The sequence below is a fragment of the Cervus canadensis genome, chromosome 13 (genome assembly GCF_019320065.1).
Source record: "Cervus canadensis isolate Bull #8, Minnesota chromosome 13, ASM1932006v1, whole genome shotgun sequence".
Classification (NCBI taxonomy): domain Eukaryota; kingdom Metazoa; phylum Chordata; class Mammalia; order Artiodactyla; family Cervidae; genus Cervus; species Cervus canadensis.
Window position 1 is genome coordinate 12,358,553 of NC_057398.1, and position 22,782 is coordinate 12,381,334.

At 37.6% G+C, this 22,782-nt stretch overlaps 1 protein-coding gene across 1 annotated transcript in view; it reads right to left on the reverse strand.

Moving 5' to 3' along the window:
- PLA2G4A (phospholipase A2 group IVA) overlaps nucleotides 1-22,782 on the reverse strand; it is a 169,351-nt gene that overhangs the window by 73,066 nt on the left and 73,503 nt on the right. The window contains exons 4-7 of the mRNA XM_043485362.1: nucleotides 19,779-19,927; nucleotides 18,877-18,990; nucleotides 8,046-8,083; nucleotides 5,442-5,583 (exon numbers count right to left, since the gene is read on the reverse strand). Coding sequence (XP_043341297.1) covers nucleotides 5,442-5,583; nucleotides 8,046-8,083; nucleotides 18,877-18,990; nucleotides 19,779-19,927 — 443 coding nt within the window. The remainder of the gene's footprint in view (nucleotides 1-5,441; nucleotides 5,584-8,045; nucleotides 8,084-18,876; nucleotides 18,991-19,778; nucleotides 19,928-22,782) is intronic.

The window sequence follows — 22,782 nt, forward strand, 5'->3', positions numbered from 1 at the left end:
TCTCTGGTGAACCCATCCCCTGGCTGAAATGCCAAACCACGGCCTACATGTGTGCCCTGACTCTTACTGTTCCTGATGAATTTGAGGTTCTTGATGTCTCATTGTGAAAGAAATCAGTGAGGTACAAACTGATAGGTAGGAAGTGGATTTATTTAGAGAAAAACACACTCCACCAAGTATGAGCCATCTCAGAAAGCTAGGGAGCACTGAAAAATAGTGTGGTTAGTTTTAACGGGCCAGGTAATTTCATAGGCGAATCAGTGGGGGGATTATTCCAATTATCTGGAGGAAGGGGCAGAGATTTCCAGCAGTGATGCCACGGCCCACTTTCTGGCCTTTGATGGTTAGCCTCAGAACTGTCACGGTGCTGGTGGGCATGCCATTTAGTTAACTATTACGACGAGCGTACGATAAGGCTCAAGGTCCACTGGAAGTCGAATATTTGACCACCTTGGACCTAGTTGGTTCTTTTTTTTGTCGTATCTTATGGCTATGTCATTCTTTTAAAGGCTGTGCCTTGCCCCCTTCCTTCCTGTTTTCATTACAACACCAGATTTACTGAGGGTCTACTGCAAGCTATAGGAGCTGAGCTGGTGCTGGGAATATAAAGGTGAGTAACACAGACACTGCTGTACTCGTCATGAAAATTATATTCTAACAGAAAAAAAAACAGACATTAAATGAATATAGTATTTTAAAAGTTTGATTGAGGGAAATTCAGAGAAGATAATGTACATATCTGCGCTATAAAAGAACATGACTGAGAGACCTAACTTGGACCCAGGGGGAGAGAGAGAAGGATGGAGGAGCGAATGATGAAGACTGCTTGAGTAACACATGTTCCGATACAAGACTGAGAGGCTGTAAGTTCACTGAAAAGGGGGTGGGTGGAGGAAGGGGGGATGGGGGAGGCAAAGGCAGACAGAAGCAACAATGTGCACACAAGAAATGCGAACTGGGAAAGGGTTCTGCCGAGATCTGGAACCAAGAGATAATCGGTGGAGGGGGTGGAGGCGATTTGGGATGAACTAGGAACACATGGGTGTCTTAACCACCAAATCAGCAGGGAAGTCCACACTTTGCTGTACACTTTACTTCCCAAGTGGTGATGATGGTAAAGAACCCGCCTGCCAGTGCAGGAGACATAAGAGACACAGGTTAGATCCCTGGATTGGGAAGATCTCCTGGAGGAAGGCACAGCAACCCACTCTAGGATTCTTGCCTGGGAAATCCCATGGACGGAGGAGCTCAGTGAGCTACAGTTCACAAGGGTCACAAAGAGTTGGACACGACTGAAGTGACTTCGCACGCACAGCAACACATGAAGCTGGAAAGATGCTTTGAGGCCAGTCCTAAGAGCAGGGGAAGGATTTTAAGCTTGAGTTTGGTAAAATCAGATTTGTGTTTTGGGAAGATCATTCAGATTTCGGTGTGAACAAAAAATGGAAAGGAGGAGGACAAGCATCAGTAGAACTGTAAGGAGGAGAGGATTTGATGTTTGGATTCAGATTTGCTGAGTGTGAGATGTGAGGAATACAAATGAGTGAATCAGAAAAAGGAGATACCGATATTCAGGTCTGAAGACCACAAAGGAGGTTCTAAGTCACTGAGAAACGTGAAGGTTCTTAGCCCAAAGGTGTTGTTGGGTGACGCGTGGAAGAGAGAGAAAATTCTTAAGAGTGCAGAATGCAGAGAAAAAGGGCTTGGGGCTGAGCATCGAACAACTCATAATTAAATAATGCACAGAGAAAGAAGATCTGGTAAAGGGAACCAAATAGGCATGATGAAAATAAAGAGAAGATAGCAGACATACAGATGCCAAGGGAGAGAAAGGGGGAGAACACTTGGGAGATTGGTAATGACACACAGACCCTATTGATATTACGGATAAAATAGGTAACTAATGAGAACCTACTGAATGGAACCAGGGTCTCCTGCATTGCAGGCAGATTCTTGAGCCACCAGGGAAGCCCAAATAGCAGAGGGAACTCTACTTAATGCACTGTGGTGACCTGGATGGGGAGGAAGCCTGAAAGGGAGAGGATATACGGTATGTATATGGCTGGTTCATTTCGCTGGACAGTAGAAACTTACACAACATTGTAAAGTGACTATACTCTGATAAAAACTAATTTTTAAAAAAGAGAGACGATGGTAAGTGAAGGAGAGGGAATGCTTCAAATAGCAGAAAACCTGAGTCATTTGCAGCTATAGAATTAGGTTTAAGACAGAGCCAGAAGATCCTTTTGCACCAAAGATCCTTTGGTCCTGGGGACTAGTGGAGTCACTGCAGTAGAGTCCTGAGGGCAGAAGCCTGAGGGAAGCAAGAAAGGAGAATGAGATTGTGTAGGAAACTGTGGAAAAGTTTGTGAAGATAAGGAGAGAAGCAGAGCGGAAAAGAGAAGGGAACGTCCATTCCAGGGGGATTTTTCTGGTTCTGTTTTTTTTTTTTTTTTCTAAATGTATCAGAGTTTAGAGCATAGGTGTGTTTTTATAGGAAAAGTTCATGCAGAGGTTGAGGCCAACAATAGAGGTGGAGAGGGGCGCTGGGAAAACTGGAAAGTTGCTATGTTGGGGTTCCTAATCAGGGTTTGCAATCCTATCTGTGGTGTGACGCGACTGAATTGGAGAGAAAAGGCATGAACTGAACTCAGAGGGAAGTGGCAAAGGCTAAGCCCGGGCTATGGAATATGTCAATCCTCTGGCAAGAAATGAAAGATCTGTCATCTCATGACTTTCATTTCCCAGATTAGCAGGCCAGTCTATCCGTTGTGAGGGAGCCAGAGGGTGGGTCAGCAGCTGGGAATGAGAAACATTCTTATTCCATTTGCAAATAAATGGAAAGCAACTAGGTGAGGAAGCACCTAGACAGCCAGAAAGAGTCTCCCAAATGAAGCTGGTAGCCATAAATTAACAGAGGTACCCATTTCCATCACTTTTTACCTGCTTAAATGTCTTCCTCCCCAGCGAGGCTTTAAACCTCACTAAGGAAAGTGACTGTTTGGTATTAACCATTTCAGCTTTGTTCACCTTCAGTTCCTAGCACAATGTCTCAACAAATGACAAATGGCAGAAATGAAAAATAACTTGAAATATCATTTCTCTGCTCCAAGGATATAACAGTGCCAGCCAAGGATGGGGACAAAAAGAAGGTGTAGAACTGCTGATGAAAGGATTATTGTAGAAAGCAAAATCATAAAGACATCCCAAGAAGCCAGAAACTTCTGAGTAATATGTAGTCAAGGATGTGTCTTCAAGGATTTATTGACTGAGACAATGAAAAGTGAAAAAAGTGAAGTCGCTCAGTTGTGTCCAACTCTTTGTGACCCCATGGACTATGGCCTACTAGGCTCCTCCGTCTGCAGGATTTTCCAGGCAAGAATGCTGAAGTGGGTTGCTATTTCCTTCTCCAGGGGAATCTTCCTGACCCAGGGATTGAACCCAGGCCTCCCGCATTGTAGGCAGACGCTTTACCGTCTGAGCCACCAGGGAAGTCACGTTAACTGAGACAACAGTCAACCACAATATGAAGGACTGAGAGAAGTCCCTCATTTTTTCTTAAATAGAAACATCCATGGAAGTTTTGCTCCTCCTCCACGCTTCCTTTTAGCAAAAACTCCCCATCAGCAACATCTTATCTTATAGTTTGCGCCTATCATAACAAAGCCATTTCAGCATCAGCAGACCAGCTTTTGACCCCAACACCCATCTAGAAACACAGGTAGATACTCTGTCATCACATACGGAGCAGGTACACATCTGGTCCCCTTACTCAGAATTTCTCTCTCATTTGCAATTGCATTTGGTCCTTAATTTACAATAATCTGGAATCCCTGGTCTGTGAGTATATGCATGGGGATAAATATGCATGCTTATAGATATATATTGACTTATACATTTAATAGGGGCTTCTCTAATAGCTTAGTTGGTAAAGAATCCACCTGCAATGCAGGAGACCCCCAGTTCGATTCCTGTGTCAGGAAGATCCCCCGGAGAAGGGAAAAGCTACCCACTCCAGTATTCTTTGGCTTCCCTTGTTGTTCAGCTGGTAAAGAATACACCTGCAATGCAGGAGACCTGGGTTCGATCCCCGGGTTGGGAAGATCTGCTGGAGAAGGGAAAGGCTACCCACTCCAGTACTCTGGCCTGGAGAATTCCATGGACTATACAGTCCATGGGGTCTCAAAGAGTCAGACACAACTGAGCGACTTTCACTTTTATGCATTTAATGTCTTTCTAAAAGTAAATTATATTCATCTAAAATATTCACTTAACAGAAAAGCTCAAAACAATAAGTAAAAAATATTACCTGATATGCCATTAAGAAGAAATCCCATTATTATCATTTGATGAGCATGACTACAGCACTTTTTTTAAAGTTGTTTCATTGAGGTATGATTGACATATCTTATAACTGCTTTAGGTGTACAACATAATGATTTGTTATTTGTATATACTGTGAAACTATCACCACAATAAGTCTAGCTAATATTCATCCCTGTACATAGTTATAAAAATTTTTCTTGTGATAAAGACTTTTAATATCTACCCTTAGCAACTTTAAAATATATAATACAGAATTATTAACCATGGCAGGAATTTATTTGGTAGATTTCAGAAAGAAGAATAGACCAATAGATGGATGGATGGATTGGTAGATAGGTAGGTGGGCAGGTAGATAGGTAGATACATACGTACATACATACTTACATACATAAATCAGAGAAGGGGTAAGTAGATAAACAGACAAAAACTGGATTGTATAATATGTTACTGAATAAAATAAATGCCATTTACTTTGCTGGAATTTAAGGGAAGAAAAAGGAGTTAAAGTACAATTGAAGGACTGTACTTTCAATATTCATTGACAAACTTCTTAAATTTTAACATCTCTCTATAATTAGAATCATGAAAAATATTCACATGTGGAGATCATTGTTTTAACTACCTGGTCAACTTTGGATATCTTTTCACTCCCTGCTATGAAATAGTAATAACTTGAAACATTTCCTTTTATCTCCCCTATTCATGTCTTTTAAGAAAAAAATTTTGTTTATTGTTGTCATTAAGATTTAGAACTTTTTGTTCTGGTTCAGTAATGATAATTTCCACAATTATTTAATCTTAGTTTGTATTAAAATGAATTCAATGACCCGTTTACAGGTTAAACTTTTCCTACAAATGAAATGAACATCTCGTTTGTGCATCAGTATGACTATGCTTCTTTTAAAAATTACATCTGATAAATACTACCAAATATGGGCAGTCCTTGTGATGATCTTCCTCAAAGAGTTTCCATTTATAAAACACTCACCTTACCTTAGAAAGATAGAGAAATAATACTCAGTCTCAATATCTTCACATTTGAGAGGAGTTTGAGAGAAAGTACAAACAAAATTGTTATTAAATTGCAAAAACATTTTGAAAAATTTCCAACTCACATCACGTGTAGAATGTAAGCCTTCACTATTCTTTGGACCCAGGAGTTTCTTCATGTTTTCCTTTATGTTTTCCTTTCTCTGTTGTCTGAAAGCTTTCTCTTGGTCACACAGAGCCATACTAAACCGGAGGTCTGGGGATGAACTGTATATAAAACAGAGATAATAAACTAATGTCCTCAAGTCTATAGCCTTGTTATACATCATCCAGTTCCCACAACCCCTGTAACTACACTGATATATTCTCACTTCTTCCCTCAAGCCGTTTCCAAGGAGGGGATCTGAAATAAACTATAAAACAATGCTATTGTATCTTATCACAGCAACATCCAAGGGACACTCCTCAGTTTTATCTCCTCTTCTGTTCCTCACAGGTAACCACCATCTTCAACTTGCTCTTTCTTTTTCTGATGTACTTATTTATAATCTTACCTTATACATTTAGGTCTAAATATCAAGAGTCGTTTTATAGGTTTTTAATATTTTGTGTAAATGCTATCAACCAGATGTATTCTGCAAATCACTTTTTCCACTGAACTTTTTTTTGAGGATTCATTTGTGTTTATAAGTAGAACTAATACAAATATCTTTACTACTCTGAGGCATTTTCATTATGTGATTATTGCACAATTTATGTATCCATAAGTATTGGTGTTATGTCCATTTTTTTTAACTACTACAAGCAGTATCACCACAAACATGTGGAAAAGTTTCCTGTAAGACATGCTCTTTAGAAAGAACACCTCATTAAATTGTCACAATAGATACACTTATAAAGTACTTTTATTTTACAAATAAGTAAAAGAGTGATTAGAAATATTTCAACTGTTAACAAAATTAGCAAGCAGATATTTAAATCCAGGACTTCTCATTCTACAACTCATGTTCCTTGTAATACACTATACTGATCATTATCTTACATTAAGCACAAGAAGATTGATTTTTAAAAGATCTACAAGTAAAGCAATGAACATAGATGTTTAGAAGATATCAGTATGAAAATATGTAAAAGAAAATTCAAAACATTTTGAATAATTTTGCAAATATAGTAACAGAAGTATGGTTCATATCTTCTGTACTATCTTTAAGCTCTCTAATTAATTTCTTTCCTGATTCTATTTTTTATTTAATTGAAGACATTCCATTGAGTTTTTCTTTAAAGAGCATTTCATTTTAGAGTCAAGACAAATTAACACATAAAACTAGAGTTTGATTGAAGTTTACTGTAAATATATAGTAAATTGCTTTGGGACCTATGTATACTATTTAGCTGAGGTATTTTTCCTACATTATTTTTGACAATTCTGCTTTGTTAAAGCTAATAGTGTCCTAATTACACAAATGGAGACCATTTCCCATTAAAATGAATAGCATTACTTTCATAGTCAAGTAACAAAAATATTTCTAATCTCATGCCAAAATATATCACTTATAAGCGAGAATCGACGTATGCAAAATAACAGACGTAAAAAAGTTGGACTGTCCTTTGATACATCCTGATATATACTGAAGGGCAGCAGTAACTTATGTAATAATTCTCTAAGTTGAATCAACATTATCCAGGGATCAAAATAAGAAAAATATATAAACCCAATGTCAATGTATCCATAATCATTCATTTAGCAAGTTATAAGATTTAAATGTTACACTAATTTTGTGGTGTTCATGTTGGAGAAGGCAATGGCACCCACTCCAGTACTCTTGCCTGGAAAATCCCATGGACAGAACAGCCTGGTGGGCTGCACTCCACGGGGTCGCTAAGAGTCAGACACGACTGAGCGACTTCACTTTCACTTTTCACTTTCAAGCATTGGAAAAGGAAATAGCAACCCACTCCAGGGTTCTTGCCTGGAGAATCCCAGGGACGGGGGAGCCTGGTGGGCTGCCGTCTATGGGGTCGCACAGAGTCGGACACGGCTGAAGCGGCTTAGCAGCAGCAGCAGCAGCATTAGTAACTTTGGTAAAAACCCACTTCAAAGAGATGCAGAGAGCTTGAGGAAGGTAGCATCTATTGACCTCAGTCTTAGGTGAGAGATGAACTTATTCTCAAGGCAGGCCTGACTCCCCTAAGTCTCACCATTTGAAAATAAATAAATTGAATTTCCAGCATTCATTATTGGAGGCCACTTTGAAAGAACAACACACATCATGGAACGTAATCATTTGTTTCCTGCTGATCATTATGAACAAAGGCAGTCTCAATTTCAGTGTCTCCTCTTAGAGTTTCCTGTTCACTTTCGTGTTTTTTAATATCCATCTGAATCAACAATGAAAAATCACCTTCAATAGCTGTATTTATCTCTATGGGAATAGATACTTAACTTGATGGAGGGCCCTTTCTAAAGGCTCTTCTGACAATTATGATTTAACCACCAAATTATCGGAAACTTAAGCAAAGAATATTAGTTGTTTTTTTTTTTTTTAATGCTATAGCTAATAGGAGAGAGCTAAAGAAATGCAAAGTACATTTCGTGCACATTTTTGATAAAGCTGTCAGAATTACTTCATATATTTTTTTTACTTAATATATTAAAAGCATAATGTTTAACAATTAAAATCAGTGGATCACTCACAATATTTTCCCTCCAATGAAATAAATGCACTTACCAAACTTCAAGAGACATTTCCAGAATCATTTCAGTGACCTAGAACAGACAAATTAGTCAGGTAGGTCATAAAATGGATGTGTGTTATATATAATGCAAACAAAGTCAAAATAATTTTTGAGTGACAGATGACTTTTAACCTAAAACTACATTAAAAATAAAAGTACTATAGCTCTATTAAGATCCTAAATTATAGGTGTATTTCAGTAAATAATTCTTTGCTATTTTTTCATGAGCTAAGCCTACTTTATAATCATTCTTTTCTTTTACTTTTTGGCTGTGCCATGGGGTATGTGGGATCACGTTCCCTGAACAGCGATCCCACTGTAAGGCATGAACCTTCGTCCCTACAGTGGAAGGGCAGGGTCTTTAGCACTGGACCACCAGAGAAGTCCTATACATGATTTTAACAAGCATAACAATTGCGTTGATAGGGTTGTTATCCTCTTTCATCAAAAAAAAGCAGTGCATTTAAAAATCATTTTTCAAAAATCATAAAAATTTCCTGAGATTTAAAACTACAGAGATGTGTACCATTATTTAGGGGCTATCCCCAGGCCTCAAAATCAGTGGCCAAAGTTAAAGAAAACCTGGATGAAAAGGTCACAATTGCGCATTTGTGACAAATGTACGCTGTAGTAAACCAAAGACAGAATGCCTGTCCAGGGTGGACAGCAAGACCTGGGGGCCAGCCAACTGTGGTCAGTGTAAAAAACTTCTGAAACTGGGATGTGGGGCTCAAGTTTTTATTTCTTCAATACTGTGTGAACCAACCAAACTTCTAGGAGGACTCTATCCTTCCAACAGGCCGATTTGGGTTTAATGAAGAAAAGAATGACTAACATCCACGAGAAAAGGCATATTAAAAATGTCTTTCCAGAGACTATAAATCTATTGTATAGAAAGACCTTCTCAATATTATCCCTGCCATGAGTGATAAATGATGTAGCTTTAGATGGTTACGAGAACCAAATGAGAAAATGTTTCAAAGTTTGCTGCACAATTGTAAGCTGGTGCTATTATTTTTATTACATCAGTTACCTTAAGAATATAGTTTGAATGAATGTGCTGAATACCTTTAAATAGAACAGAAGTAGGATATGCCTCTTAAAATGGGAAGAGGATATTTTTTGAGCCAACACAAAATGCTGCAGATTATTGACTTTTTCTTTTTTTGGTTTCAGGAGATGGAATAAAACAAACTAGATGGAGCTTTCCAAAATGTTAAAAAAAGCTCATGGATAATTCTCAGTACTGAATTTTATGAGTAAGAAAAAGGCATGGAAATTATCTGTACAAAAATTTGCCTCTCCCACTAGATTGTAAGCTCTGTCTTAAGTAGGTCTCTATTACAAGTTCATTACAGTGTTTGGCATACAACATACAATCAATAAGTATCTGTTGAATTACTGTGCATGTGTGTGTGGAAGAGGAGCAAATAAGGTATCATTTCCAGTCAAGAAACATTTCATTGCTACTAGAGGAAAAAATCATAGGCTGGTCCCACCCACACAGCAGTTCTCATAAGGAATTCTATGAATACTCAGTATTACTCTGAAGTTGATAAAATAATCAAGAATCCCAGTACAAATGGAATTATGCGTACCTAGATAAATTGTAGTTCAGTTTTAAATCAAAAAGGTGATTGGCTTATAAACAATTTATGTAATTGCTGTGCATTCTATCAAGGAAAGCACTGCTCAGACCACATTTCAGCACATTTCTATTTCCACATTCCAAATGGAGTCTTTCCCAAAGAGGGGTTTGGAAAGCATTTTACACTGAGTGAGTTTAATTCTTTAGATATTTAGTAAGAAAAACAAGTGGATATAACACAGTCTGCTTGTTTAAAAAAAGAATACATGAAAACTGATATTAAAATGAGACTAGATTTACTGTTTTTATCTACAAAGGGCAAAAGCCCCAAGAAAGAATGGAAATTAAAAGAACAAGATTACAATACGGAGTTTTCTAACTCATGGAAAGATTCAAAGTTGGGATGGGCTTCCTAATTCAATATGACACCTCGTGATAGAAAGTGGAAAAAAGCTGGCTTCTCAACTGGTAGATCTCTAAATATTTTAAATTTAAAAACATCTGATGCCTGAATATATCTAATGCTTACTTGTCCCAACAATAATAGAAGGAAAATTAACTGCTCTGTTTATGGTCATATTTATTTTCTCCATGAGAATGTCCCTTCTACATCCAAATGCAACATTTCTTGGCTAAGACACTCATGATCCTAGACAGACTGAGAAGACTCTTTAAACGAAGGCAGGAGGAGAGAAGAGAAGACATGACTTTTCTGAAATTTGGAGTATTATAGAAGGTGCTGCCATGGTCCTTGTCACATGGATTCAGGTCCTTACTTCCATGTATTGCCCCAGAGGACCACCCACAACCTGGAAGAAATTTTAAATTCTCCCACTTGATGCTCTATGTTCAGACATGCTATGAAGATGGACATTCACAGTCTCTCTGCATCTTTCACCTGGAACATATCATTACAGATAAAAGAGCTACAAAAATATGTACTTCCTATGAGGCATTAAACAACTATTGAAAACTCCTTCCCACACACTGCATGAAGCAGTTCTGCATCACCCTCTTCCAGGTTGCTTGCATTAGAAAGGCTATTAAAAGGAAAGGTGGTCAAATCTCCCTGGTCTCCTCAACCCCTAAATACACTTAGTCAGAACAATGAAGAGAAGTCCACCTCTTCTAGGAATTACTAATATAAAAAGCAGGCTACTGCATATTCTAGGGGGAAACAACAATCTCTTTTTTGAATTTCACAGTATAAAACAGTTTTAGATGCTTACAGGGGAAGATGTTCAGTTGGGGCAGTCAGGGGAGGGGAACTATAGACAAGAAACTATTTTTTAAAGTCATTTCAGACTTAAAAATAATTTTTAAGGTATTTAACCCACTAATTCTCTTGTAAACTCCCCAGGGTTATTTTGAAATAATAAAGCGAATATAGTAAGCATAGTGCCCAGCATTAAGAAAGTCCTTTAAAATTATTTCCAAAGGATACACACAGTCAAATAAGTTTTAACTTGAAAATCTATCCTGTTAGTAAAGAGCTCTTCAAATATGCCACACCATCACTTATTATAACACTCCAGTATTTACAGACTTTACTTTCAATAAAACTTATTTTGAATTCTGATCCCTTCTAAGTACTTTACTCATTTTACCCCCTTGTAAGAAACAAAGAGCAGCTTATCACCATGTTGACTCAATAATCATTACATCTTTCAAGAGACTGACATGATATTTTCTAATTTATCTGTATTTACCTGACCTAGGCAAGATAACAAAAAAATTATATCAACAAATAAGGGTCATTTTTACAAAGAATCATGTTTACATAAACTGTAACTTCATCCTATGAAGAAGGAATTGGATGTGGATGTAAAAAAGTAGGCAATCCAGGTGCAGAGGGGAAATTATAATCTCACCAATACAAGTCACAGCTAAATAAATTTTGCATGTTTAAAGTTGAATGATACACTGCTAAAAGCATTTTTTAAAAATACATATGATTTTTTTATATCACTGTAAACTAACATTTTTTAATTGAGATATAATTCCACATACCATTATATTAGTTTCAGGTACATAACAATGATTTGGTATCTGTATATATTGCAATAGGATCACCACAGTAAGTCTTGCTAACAAATACAGTTTCTTAATAAAATTAAATTTGCTTTCACTACCAGGAATCATATAATCCATCACCCAAGAATTCAGAGCTGTTGTACCTCCCAAAATATCCCAGACAGTCTTAAAAGATTTGAAAGACAAACAAATACACTATTATTTTTGTGGCCATGTTTCACTTTATCACAGAGTTTTCCTGTTTACATTTGACAATAGTCTCTTTTTCCATAAATTCCCTTTCTTTAACGTGGACACTGGAAATTCAGAAAGAACTGTGTAACTGTCAGCTATCATACAATAAACCAGACTTCCTAAAGCACTACTACGAAACCAAAATACTACTCTTTTTCAAATGGGAGTCTCTCATGCTGTTAAGTTTTTCTCTTTTTTAAACTTCATTTACTTTCATTATGCTCGTCTGAGCACTTTTCAGGTTTTCTGTGTTTCCCACAAGGGCATTCATTTATCCATTCTTTCAAAAATGAAAGTATCTGATGCCTGTCAGGTCAGATAAGTAACATTAAATAGACTGAAAGTGTCCTAGTCCTTGATGAAGCTTCGATGCAGAAGAGGATCCCAAGGATGCAAGGGCATTCTCAGATGCCCTGAAGTTTAAAAGTTATAAATTGTAGAAGTATCAAAATAGATTCACCTAAGTTTCCATTGCTAGCATGCCAAAATACAAATGCGTTCTCTCATAAAGTCAGGAATTGTTTGGCCTATGTCTGAACTCTGCCCTATTTTAATACAATGGCATTCACATCTTAGCTGAAGATCTCCCAAATTTCTCACAAAATTTTATATTTCTCTTGCTTTCCCTCCAAATTCTGCTCTGTCTCATTCACTGTGCTAAATCGTAGTCTTTGCCTTCACATATCAATACACAGTTTTCCAATGCAATCATTCTGATACTAACTCACCATCAAAACTACCTTTTCTTAATTTTGTCACTATCTTTTCCATAGGACTCTCTCATTCATCTTCAAGTTGCAGTCAGGAATGCGCAATAACCAAAGAAAACATTCAGTCAAAGTTAAGATACCACAGAAACCATGAAATATGGCTATTTTAAAACAATAACACTAACTTATAAATAAATATGTCCAATTGAAACACCATACAGTGGGAAATCTGAGACCACCTTCCTCAGAGTATTGGCCAAGATAAAGATTTATCTAGAGAATTAAAAAAGTGTCATTTTTACCCATCTAACTTCAAAACCTTAGCATGTTCATGATTTTCTTGAAGTGGGTGATTTTGCTTATACAAAACATACTAAATTTGGAAGAAACCCTATCTTTCCACTTAAAAATGGGATACTGCAACAAACACCGCACTTGATATATTCAGTAATGGGTGACTAGAGCAGTTTTGATTCTGAACTGGGTTGAAACAATGATCACTAAATGTACAGTCTCTACCTGTATATAAAGAAGTTCATTTCGGTCAGTAAGTTCAAATCAGCAAGAGTAATAGTTAAGTCAGGTTCATGAAGCACTTGAGAAATACTTCAATCCAGCCAGTAAAATTATAATGAGAATATTTAATATTTATTTGGTGCTTAGTGGGCCAGGCACTGCTCTAAAAGTTTCCATCTATAAACTCATTTAACCATAACCACAACCTTTAGAGGTAGGTACTACATATAACTCTGCTTCACAAATAGAAATGCATGGCTAAAAGAAAAAAAAAATTCATCCAACATCATGCAGTGAATAAGTAGCCAAATCATGAGTCCAACCCAGACGGCTGTCTGTCTGACTCTGAGCCTAGGGTCTGAAAATCTGCACGTCTCACCAGACTCGCTCGCAAGACAACTCTGACTCTCTCCAAACTTATGATTCCAACAAGCACAGCCTAACTCAGGTTTTATGAATGTTAGCTGGGAAACAAAACTGTGGGCTCAAATTGGTTTTCTCCCTCAAAAAAAAAAAAAAAAAGAAGAAAAGAGAGAGGGAGCATTCTAAAATTGAATTGAATGATAAATCATAGTCCCAGGAAAAGCTGAAGAACTTCCTGCTTTCCAACTTCAGCTGATTCTGTCACTGAGCAATCATTCCATTTTCTTTGTCTCAACACATTAAAGGTAATGCCACACTTATTTTTTGCTCATGTCACCCTGTATTCTTTACATCTATACCTGCCACTTTCAACAGAGCTAGTCTGTTAAAGCTATATCAACCTTCTTGTTTTCAATATCAAACATTCTATATCTTTACCCATCAACTTTTGACTTAGTAATACTTCTGAAGAAAAAGCCAAATCCTGTTTGCTCTAAATTCCCCCATGACCTGGTCAAAACCCTTCCATGACTCACTGATATCAGTAAGATAATACTCAAATTTCAGCATCTTGAATTTGAGCCCTGCTGAGGTTTGATCTCCACGTACCTTCCTTCACACATGAATGCCCTTCCCACCCCCACCCCACCCCCACTGGCACTTGTCTAAACACCGTTTCCTGAACATGCTTGTCCTTTCTAGTCCTGGAACTGTGAACAAAGGTCCAGGACTCTTCTCTCCACCGGAATGGCCTTCTGACCTTTCAGTGACCCAACCATATCCTTCCTTTAAGAGCAAGCCCCCACCATTGACCCACAAGGGTCCACTGTGACCACACGCCCGTCCTCATTTCCGGGCACCATCCCTACGACTGTGCTCCAGCCACACTCTTCCTCTCGCTGTTCTCAACAAGTCAGGCAAACCTCTGCTTCAAGACCTTCCCACTCCGAGCGCCTTCTGCCTTCAGATATCATCACAGATGCTGTTCTTAGTCACATTTTTGGAAATGCATTTGCAACCCTCTTCACAGACATATGCCTACTCCCCTCCTCCTTCCCTGATTTATTTAGCTCTCTATCCAACATAGGTATCCTTTACTTATTTATCTTACCAGGTATTGGGTTAGGCAAAAACTTCATTCGGGTTTTCTGTATGCTGTTAGGGGACTAACCTAAACAAACTTTTTGACCAATTCAATAGAATATGAGTTCCAGGAGGGGAGGGATTCCTGTTTGTTTATGTATTGCTGAATAGGTAATGCCTAAAGACTATGCACACAGTAGGTGCTCCATTGTTATTTGCAAATTGTATAAAAGGATGAATAATTCTTATAATTCTCATTTTATACATTGTCTACATGATTTATTTTGTACTTGCATTGCAATTCATAAATCTTGAACTCTAGTTACTGATGTGCTGAAGTGTGTTTAGGGATGAAACAGGCTGTTGCCTGCAGTCTACTTTATTTTTTAATTATAAATTTATTTATTTTTTAATTGAAGGATAATTGCTTTACAGAATTGTGTTGGTTTCTGCCAAACATCAACATGAATCAGCAATAGGTATACATATGTCCCATCCCTCTTGACCTGCAGTTTGTTTTCAAATGTATCAAGATGGAGACTTTCCTGGATGCTCAGTGGTTAGGACACCATAGTTTCACTGCCAAGAGGCTGGGTTTGATCCCCAGTCAGGGAACTAAGATTTCACGAGCCTTATTATGGCCACAAAATATATATATATATATATACACATACATACATAAGTATGTATCAAGATGGTTTGATGGATGGACAGATAGAAATATATGTGAAAAGCAAAAAGAATAAAATGTTAATTGTAGAATCTAGGTAGCATTTATATGGGTGTCCAATGTAAAAATATTTCAACATTATATATGCTTGAAAATTTTGATAAGAAAATTTAAAAACAATAATACCTTTGAAAGGCCTTTTTTGACTATATAAACTCCATTGCCCACCAGCTGTTCTCTATCACACCCCTCTATTTTATTTTCCCCATAGTATTTATCACTGGCTTATATTATGTTGATTATCCTTTTGTTTCTTGGTACCTATTTACTTTCCCCATCAACATGCAAGCTCCCCGGGAACCATCATCTACCATGTCCTCTGCTGTCTGCCCACCACCTAGAATATTCCCTGGAACACAATCAGTATTGAATAAATAAATCAATGAATAGGTGTGTCATGAGATTGCTTATTCTACTACTTATCAGCTTATCATAATGTTTACTCCTTCTCCAAACAGACTATTAGTTCCTTGAAAATGAAACTTTTGATAGCTTTCCTGATATGAAGCAAAGTTTTAGGTACACTGTAAAGACTCAGATTCTCATATTAAAAAATAAGCTATGGCTAGGTCAATACTTCAAAGATGCATGAAAAAGATTTTTTAAATTATTACATTATCATTTTCATTAGATATCATTATTACATTATCATTAGATTTTAATTATTACATTATCATTTTCCATATCTGTAAAGGGGAAGCATTGAAAACTTCTGGGTAAACACAGTCAAGTGATAAGCAAGACATTCTTTCTAGTGCATAGAAATTCATGAATTTAAAAGTATCTAGAAATAAGTTAATGGAGGGACTTTCCCTGGCGGTCCAGTGGTTGAGACTCAGCGCTCCGAGTGCAGCAGGCGCAGGTTCCAGCCCTGGACTGGGAAGATCCCATGTGCCTCAGAGCAACTAAGCTTATGTGCCACAAGTACCGAGGCCGTGCCACAGAGCCCATGCTCTCAGAGCCCGCGCTCAGCAACAAGAGAAGCCCCCACAACGAGAAGCCTGCCCATCAGAATTAGAGACTAGCCCCTGCTCGCTGTAACTAGAGAAAAGCTAGCTGGCAACAACGAAGATCCAGTGCTGCCAAAAATAAAGAAATGATTTTTAAAAAATAAATTAATTAAAAAAAAAGAACTCTCATTCCGATTGAAACTACAAAGGACTCTGGAGAATGGTGTAATGAAAACAAAAAAGTTGCTTGGCCAACTGTTTTTTCAAGCACAGTAAAGAAAATAATTATATAAGCTACTCAAAATTCAAGAATGCAGAAAGTCTTTTTCAGAGCCCGGCAATCACACACCTGAGCATAGGAAATGACAGGAGAGGTGATGCATATTTTCCTACAGTTTCCTCTCTTAAAATCAATCTTTGAGTCACAGACTGAAAAGCAGAAAAAACCGTTCCATTTTGGAAATGCCAGTCATGCTTACAAAGCCCTCAACAAGGGTCTGTTGAGAACTGACCTTAGTAACATGCGTAGGTAATATTAACCTTTAACCATCTCTAACTCTCAACTCACTGCCTACCAGCAGGTACCTGCCAAGCTGTGTAACTTGTCATGCCTCGGCTTGCTTTCTTCTTTCAAGACTCCATGCCTTGGCAGTTTCTACTAGAAACTAGAATGCTCATAACTGCTTCTCTGCCTACTGAAATCCAGCTTTTTACAAACATACATATTGTTTAACAGGCACACACACACATGTATGAGCCACTGAGTATTATATGTATGGATGGCTAATCTATGCGAATATTATACATATTTTTATAATCAATTATTGTTATATATTTTATATATGGGCTTCCCACGTGGTGCTAGTGGTAAAGAATCTGCCTGACAATGCAGGAGATGAAAGAAATGTGGGTTTGATCCCTGGGTTGGGCAGATCCCCTGGAGTAAGAAATGGCACCCCACTCCAGTATTCTTGTCTGGAAAATTCCATGGGCAGAGGAGCCTGACAGGCTGCAGTCCACGGGGCCTCAAAGAGTTGGCCACGACTGAGCACATTTTATATGTACTGTTATATACTTAACGTATACACTAATATATGATCATATTTCATACAAAATTATATAAATATAAGTAATAATTATATCAGATTGCATTTAAATGTAATATGCATTACAATCTATTCTATATATTATATATAAATTATATAGATAAATAGAAGCAACTCATTTCATCATAGTGATTCTCCTGTGAGATATTATCTCCACTTTGCATGCTCAGTCAGTCATGTCCAACTCTTTGAGACCTCATGGACTGCAGCCCACCATGCTCCTCTGTGAACCGAATTTTCCAGGCAAGAATACTGGAGTGGGGTGCCATTTCCTACTCCAGGGGATCTGCCCAACCCATTGCCATTTCCTTCTCCAGGGATCTCCACTTCACAGATGAGTAAATTGACATTCAGAGAAGCTAAGTGATTTTGCCAGGATGAAATGGATGGTAAGAAACAAAGGTGGGATTTAAACACCAAACAACCTGGCTTCAAATGACAAGGTGTTAACAGCTATGTTCACGGTTTGACCTGCTCAAAATCACCTACTGATATGGATCCACACCTGGCCTCCTCTCATAACACCATCTTTCTTTATTCTGTCTTCCCACTGCACTCTGTATATTCCTCACTGATGCTTAATCTTGCTGTGTGGTGGTTTCTTTTCATCACATATATCTCCCTGTATCTATTTGCTTTCCCAACCTCTACCTCACCTCTGCCCCAGATGAAGATAATTGAGGGAAGAGCTTCCTATATCTTCTTCTTCTTTAGATGCCTTGAACACAACACAATGATGGGTAGACTCCAGTAAACACTTGAAAGAGTGAAATATGAATGAAATAACTTTAAAATGTGGCCAGTGTATCTCTTGGCACTGGACAGAAAATATATAGAAGACATGCTTCCTGGAGCAGCTAAAGGGATCAGTGGGGAGTGTGCGACCGTAGTGTTCACAATGCACCAGGGTTCCTCTGATTGGATGAGCTGGTCAAGTAGTCCTCAGGGCTTAAGTCAGTTCTTAAGCATGCATGACCACTATTCTAAATTCCTGGCCTACAGGATTTTAGTTTGAAGAGGTTAAAAGATTCAGTCCCAATGAACAACATGTAATTATCATGGAGGTTCAGGAAGAAAGAGATAATTCGGGATGGTAACTGTTAGGAAAGGAGGTAAGATTAAGGCATATGTACATTTGAGTGAGAGGAGAGAGATTTGGAAAGTCATTTGAAGGGACAAAAACACTGAGCTGCACCCAACAAGAATAAATTAATGCAGTGACAAGCTTTCTGAATCCTGGTTTACCAGTTGCTTACATTTCTTATTGTAAAATACTAGTTTCCTGTAAAAGTAAGTTTCCTGTAAAAAGAATCTAATGTTTTCTCAGTGTAAATAATTTTTCTAGAGTCTTATTATTCTTAAAAAAAATTATTGAAATCTCAGAACTGCAGCACACCTAAGAAAAAAAGAAAGGAAGGAAGAGGATTTCCAAACATTAAACTCCAACTTTACAGATTAACTAGATTTTATCTGACATGAGGTTGAAAAATAATCCTGTTGTGTTGCTTACTTGATTGAAAATAAAAGGAACCTGTTTCTTCTCTCCCACTTTCATAGAAGATATTGGAAACGTTGTTGTCCCAAGAGTTTCATCCATAACATAATTGGCGTCCATTAATGTGATCTGTAGAGAGTAAAAAATAGAGCACAGGTATCAACTTTTTCTGGGATCTTTGGAAATTGTATCTAAAATCTCCACCATACTTAAAAAAGGTGAAATTTTTCAAATAATATTTAATAGTCATTTGAAATCCTAAATATTCTACTAGTAATAATACTTTGTCTTTTCTTTCTGAGTTTCTAACATAATCATTCACTTTTTCACTTTTGTGATTGACCTATTCATTATCATATTTTGAAAAATGAAATTTCTCCCCTCTCAGAGGAAACGCTATTTTGGAATATGAGAAAGAAGTTAATGTAGAAAACGCTTGCAACTGTTGGAAAAGATCTATGTGAACTTATTTTAAAGCTAAGTATTTCAAATTGAAGCTAATAAAGTTAACTTACTTTGACGTCCTAATCAATTGGCAATATTTCATCCTTTGTACTTGGATCCCCCCTTTTAAAACAGAAAGAATGTTTTCTCCAAAGTGCAATTGATTGGCATGGTTTAGTCACTAAATCACGTCTGACTCTTGTGACCCCATGGACTGTAGCAAACTACATGGTGAGGATTAAAGACTCTAGCCCCACCTAACTCCTGCATTTGGACACTCACATAGCTTGATGTGTGGCAGCTAGAAGCTCATCTACCGTATACTGCCAGCTGGACTCCAGCTGCCTACCCGAGAAGAATGAAGGCAGTGAGAGGAAAAATGTGATGCTTTCAAGCTCAACTTGAAGATAACCCCCCCCCCCAATGACTCACTTGACCCCCACTGACCCACTATCCCCCAATGACTCACTTACCTCTAAAACATTTTCCTGATTAGGATCCAAAATAAATTCAAAGGTCTCATTCCACACAGGGTTTATGTCATTATTGAAGTGTCTTGTTCTCTTCCTGCTATCAGGGGTTGAAGAGATGAAAAGTTCCACATAGGGGTCTGGAGTGTCAACTGTAGACAGTAAACACAAGTGAGAAGGAAGCAAAAATGTGATTAAATTCTCTTTTTTTTTATCGACATGTGTTATCAGGTTATTTTCAATGAATCTACAATTACATATTTGAAATGTCTGAGACCAAATAATATATAATGGAAGAACATTGTAGGTTATATACTTTCTACATATTACACCCCTGGACTTCCTAACAGTCCTTTGTGAGGGAATCATTTATTAGGTGATCTATTCAGAATTCCTCTGACTGTCTAGACCACTGCAATCAACATCTCAGTCCAACTACAGACAATGATAACAATCTCTTTTAGCTAACCACAACATAACCTCTACCACAGGACTACATGGTGACAAGATTATGAGCTCAGGATCATCATGATTGTTTATATTAGAAAAATTACCCAACTATGTTATTTGCCAAACCAAATAATGAAAGCCAGTGTGACATAAATACTGTTTATAGTTATAAGGATGCCTTGGATGGTTGTACAGGTTGTACACTGAAAAACTCTAAGGGGAGGCATTTACAATAGTAGTCAATACATATTTCTATATTTATTATAGCGGTACTCAATCAGATGGAAGTGAGTGTATCAAGGAAGTGACAGCTTTTTCTGTTGCATGTAAAGACCCACTGAGTCAGGACATGATATGGGTATCACTTTAAACTGAGAGAAATAACTGCATTGAACTGTTTAAATTTCCTCCCTCTCTCTATATATATTTTTAATAGCAAGGCAACTGACCCTGTGTGTGGAAATATTGATCATTCTCTCTTTAGTGGCTCCTCTGAATCTTACACTACTGCACTTTTCCTACAAGACTGTGAACAACTTGAGGTTAGGAACTCCTCTTTGTATCTTCAGAATCTAACAACTATCACAATATTTAAGGTCTCCTAACCTAAGGACTTGATTTTTCTCTTTAACACATCCTCTCCTGTGTGGCCATTATAACTCATAACCACGAAAACCAGCCATCGAGTGATGACTGACAGGATATCTGCTAAGCACTTCACATGCATGAATCTCATTCTAATCTCACAAAACAGCACTATAAAGTACTTTTAGTGTTGAGACGACAAGAAATGAGAAATGTTAATATCACACAGCTAGTAAGTATCAGAGCAAGACGCAACTGCAACGGCCATTCTCTCAATGAAATCACGCTCCTAAGTGCTAAAGATGTGATCATAATGGGTGGCTTGCCAAGGAAAGAGGAGCTAGAAAGGAGTTTTGGAGAAGAAGGGAGACAGGAGGAAGGGAAGAGAGGGAGAGTGGAAACAGAGAGAGGGTAAGGGTAGGAAGTGAGAGAGAGAGGTGCAGAAGTTCACCAAAAAAAGATGCAAAAATTGTAAACAAAGGAAAAGCAAAAACAATAGTTCTTAAATAACTGGCTTTCAAAGAATAATTTTTTGAACAATTTTTAAAACAATTTTTAAAAATATACTTTGTCCTTTTACAATAGTTATGGTCAAATAATGTAATTGATGTCCATCACAGTTCTTCTCTGTGGTCATCAGACTTTTTAAGTGGGCTTTTTTTTTTTTTTTTAACTGTTAAGTTAGAAGACCTACAAATGAAGAATAAGCCTTTGGGATTGTCATTTAGTTAATTTTTCCACTTGGAGTTTATGCATCATTGGTCAAGGGCAGCTGAGTCTTAAAACTGAGAGTATAAGATAAATGCCTAGGGTTTTGATTAAATACACAAAACTTTGACCCTCATTCCATAAGACCCATAATCAGATCTATAGTGAGATTGGGGATCTGCATTTTTAAACAATTACTCAGTTGACCTGAGGAGGTCATGTCTGTTCACACTTTTGATATCTTTATTTTAGAGAGAAGGAAATAGCTAGTTATTTTCATTGAATTTATGTATTTCTTCATATTGAGATATAACTGATATATAACATTGTGTAAGGTACACAATGTATTGGTTTAAAACATTTATATATAGCAATTTCTAACTTGATGCTTTTTTCTCTCGACAGATCAATAGTAGACAAATTAGAAAACAGGAGACTAGACAGGAAGGATGGCAAGAGAAAATGGGCCAAAGAAGAGAAGGACATGCTACGAGGGGACTCAACCCACTCCTCAACCAAGAGACGACCGTTCCTTTTCCTTAGCCATGTTTCTGCCATGTCACCAGTGCTCAGGGTTGCAAACCACAAATAAAACTACATATTTAGAATAGCAAGTAGAGGACTTCTCCAGTGGTCCAGTGGTTGAAAATCCACCTACCAATGCAGGGAATACAGGTCTGATTGCTGGTCTGTGAAGATTCCACATGCTGTGGGGCAAATAAGTCCATGAACCACAACTACAAAGCCTGTATTCTAGAGCCCAGGTGTCACAACTAAGGAGTCTGAGAGCCACAGCTGTTGAAGCCCCTAACCCTAGAGCCTGTGCTCCACAAGAGAAGCGTCTGCAATGAGAATTCCATGCACTGCAATCAGACCACAACTAGAGAAAGCCCACATGCCGCAAAGAAGACCCAAAGCAGCCAAAAATAACTAAATAAAATTATTAGACTAGCATGAGGTGGAAGATTATAAAGAAAAATACCTTTCCTTTTCTGAGTAGAAGTACATACTTTCAAAGAGAATATGCACTGGCACTTCACATTAAATGTAAAAAAATGTAGCCCTTCCTCATCCCGTAAGTTTAGTTTTTTATGGGACTAAAACTCTTTCCCCCCCCAACCCCCGAAATATTAGAAATGAAGAAGGAAATGGCAACCCACTCCAGTATTCTTGCCTGGGAAATCTCATGGACAGAGGAGTCTGGTGGGTTACAGTCCCTGGGGTCATAAAGACTCAGACCCAACTTAGCAATTTAACAAGAAGA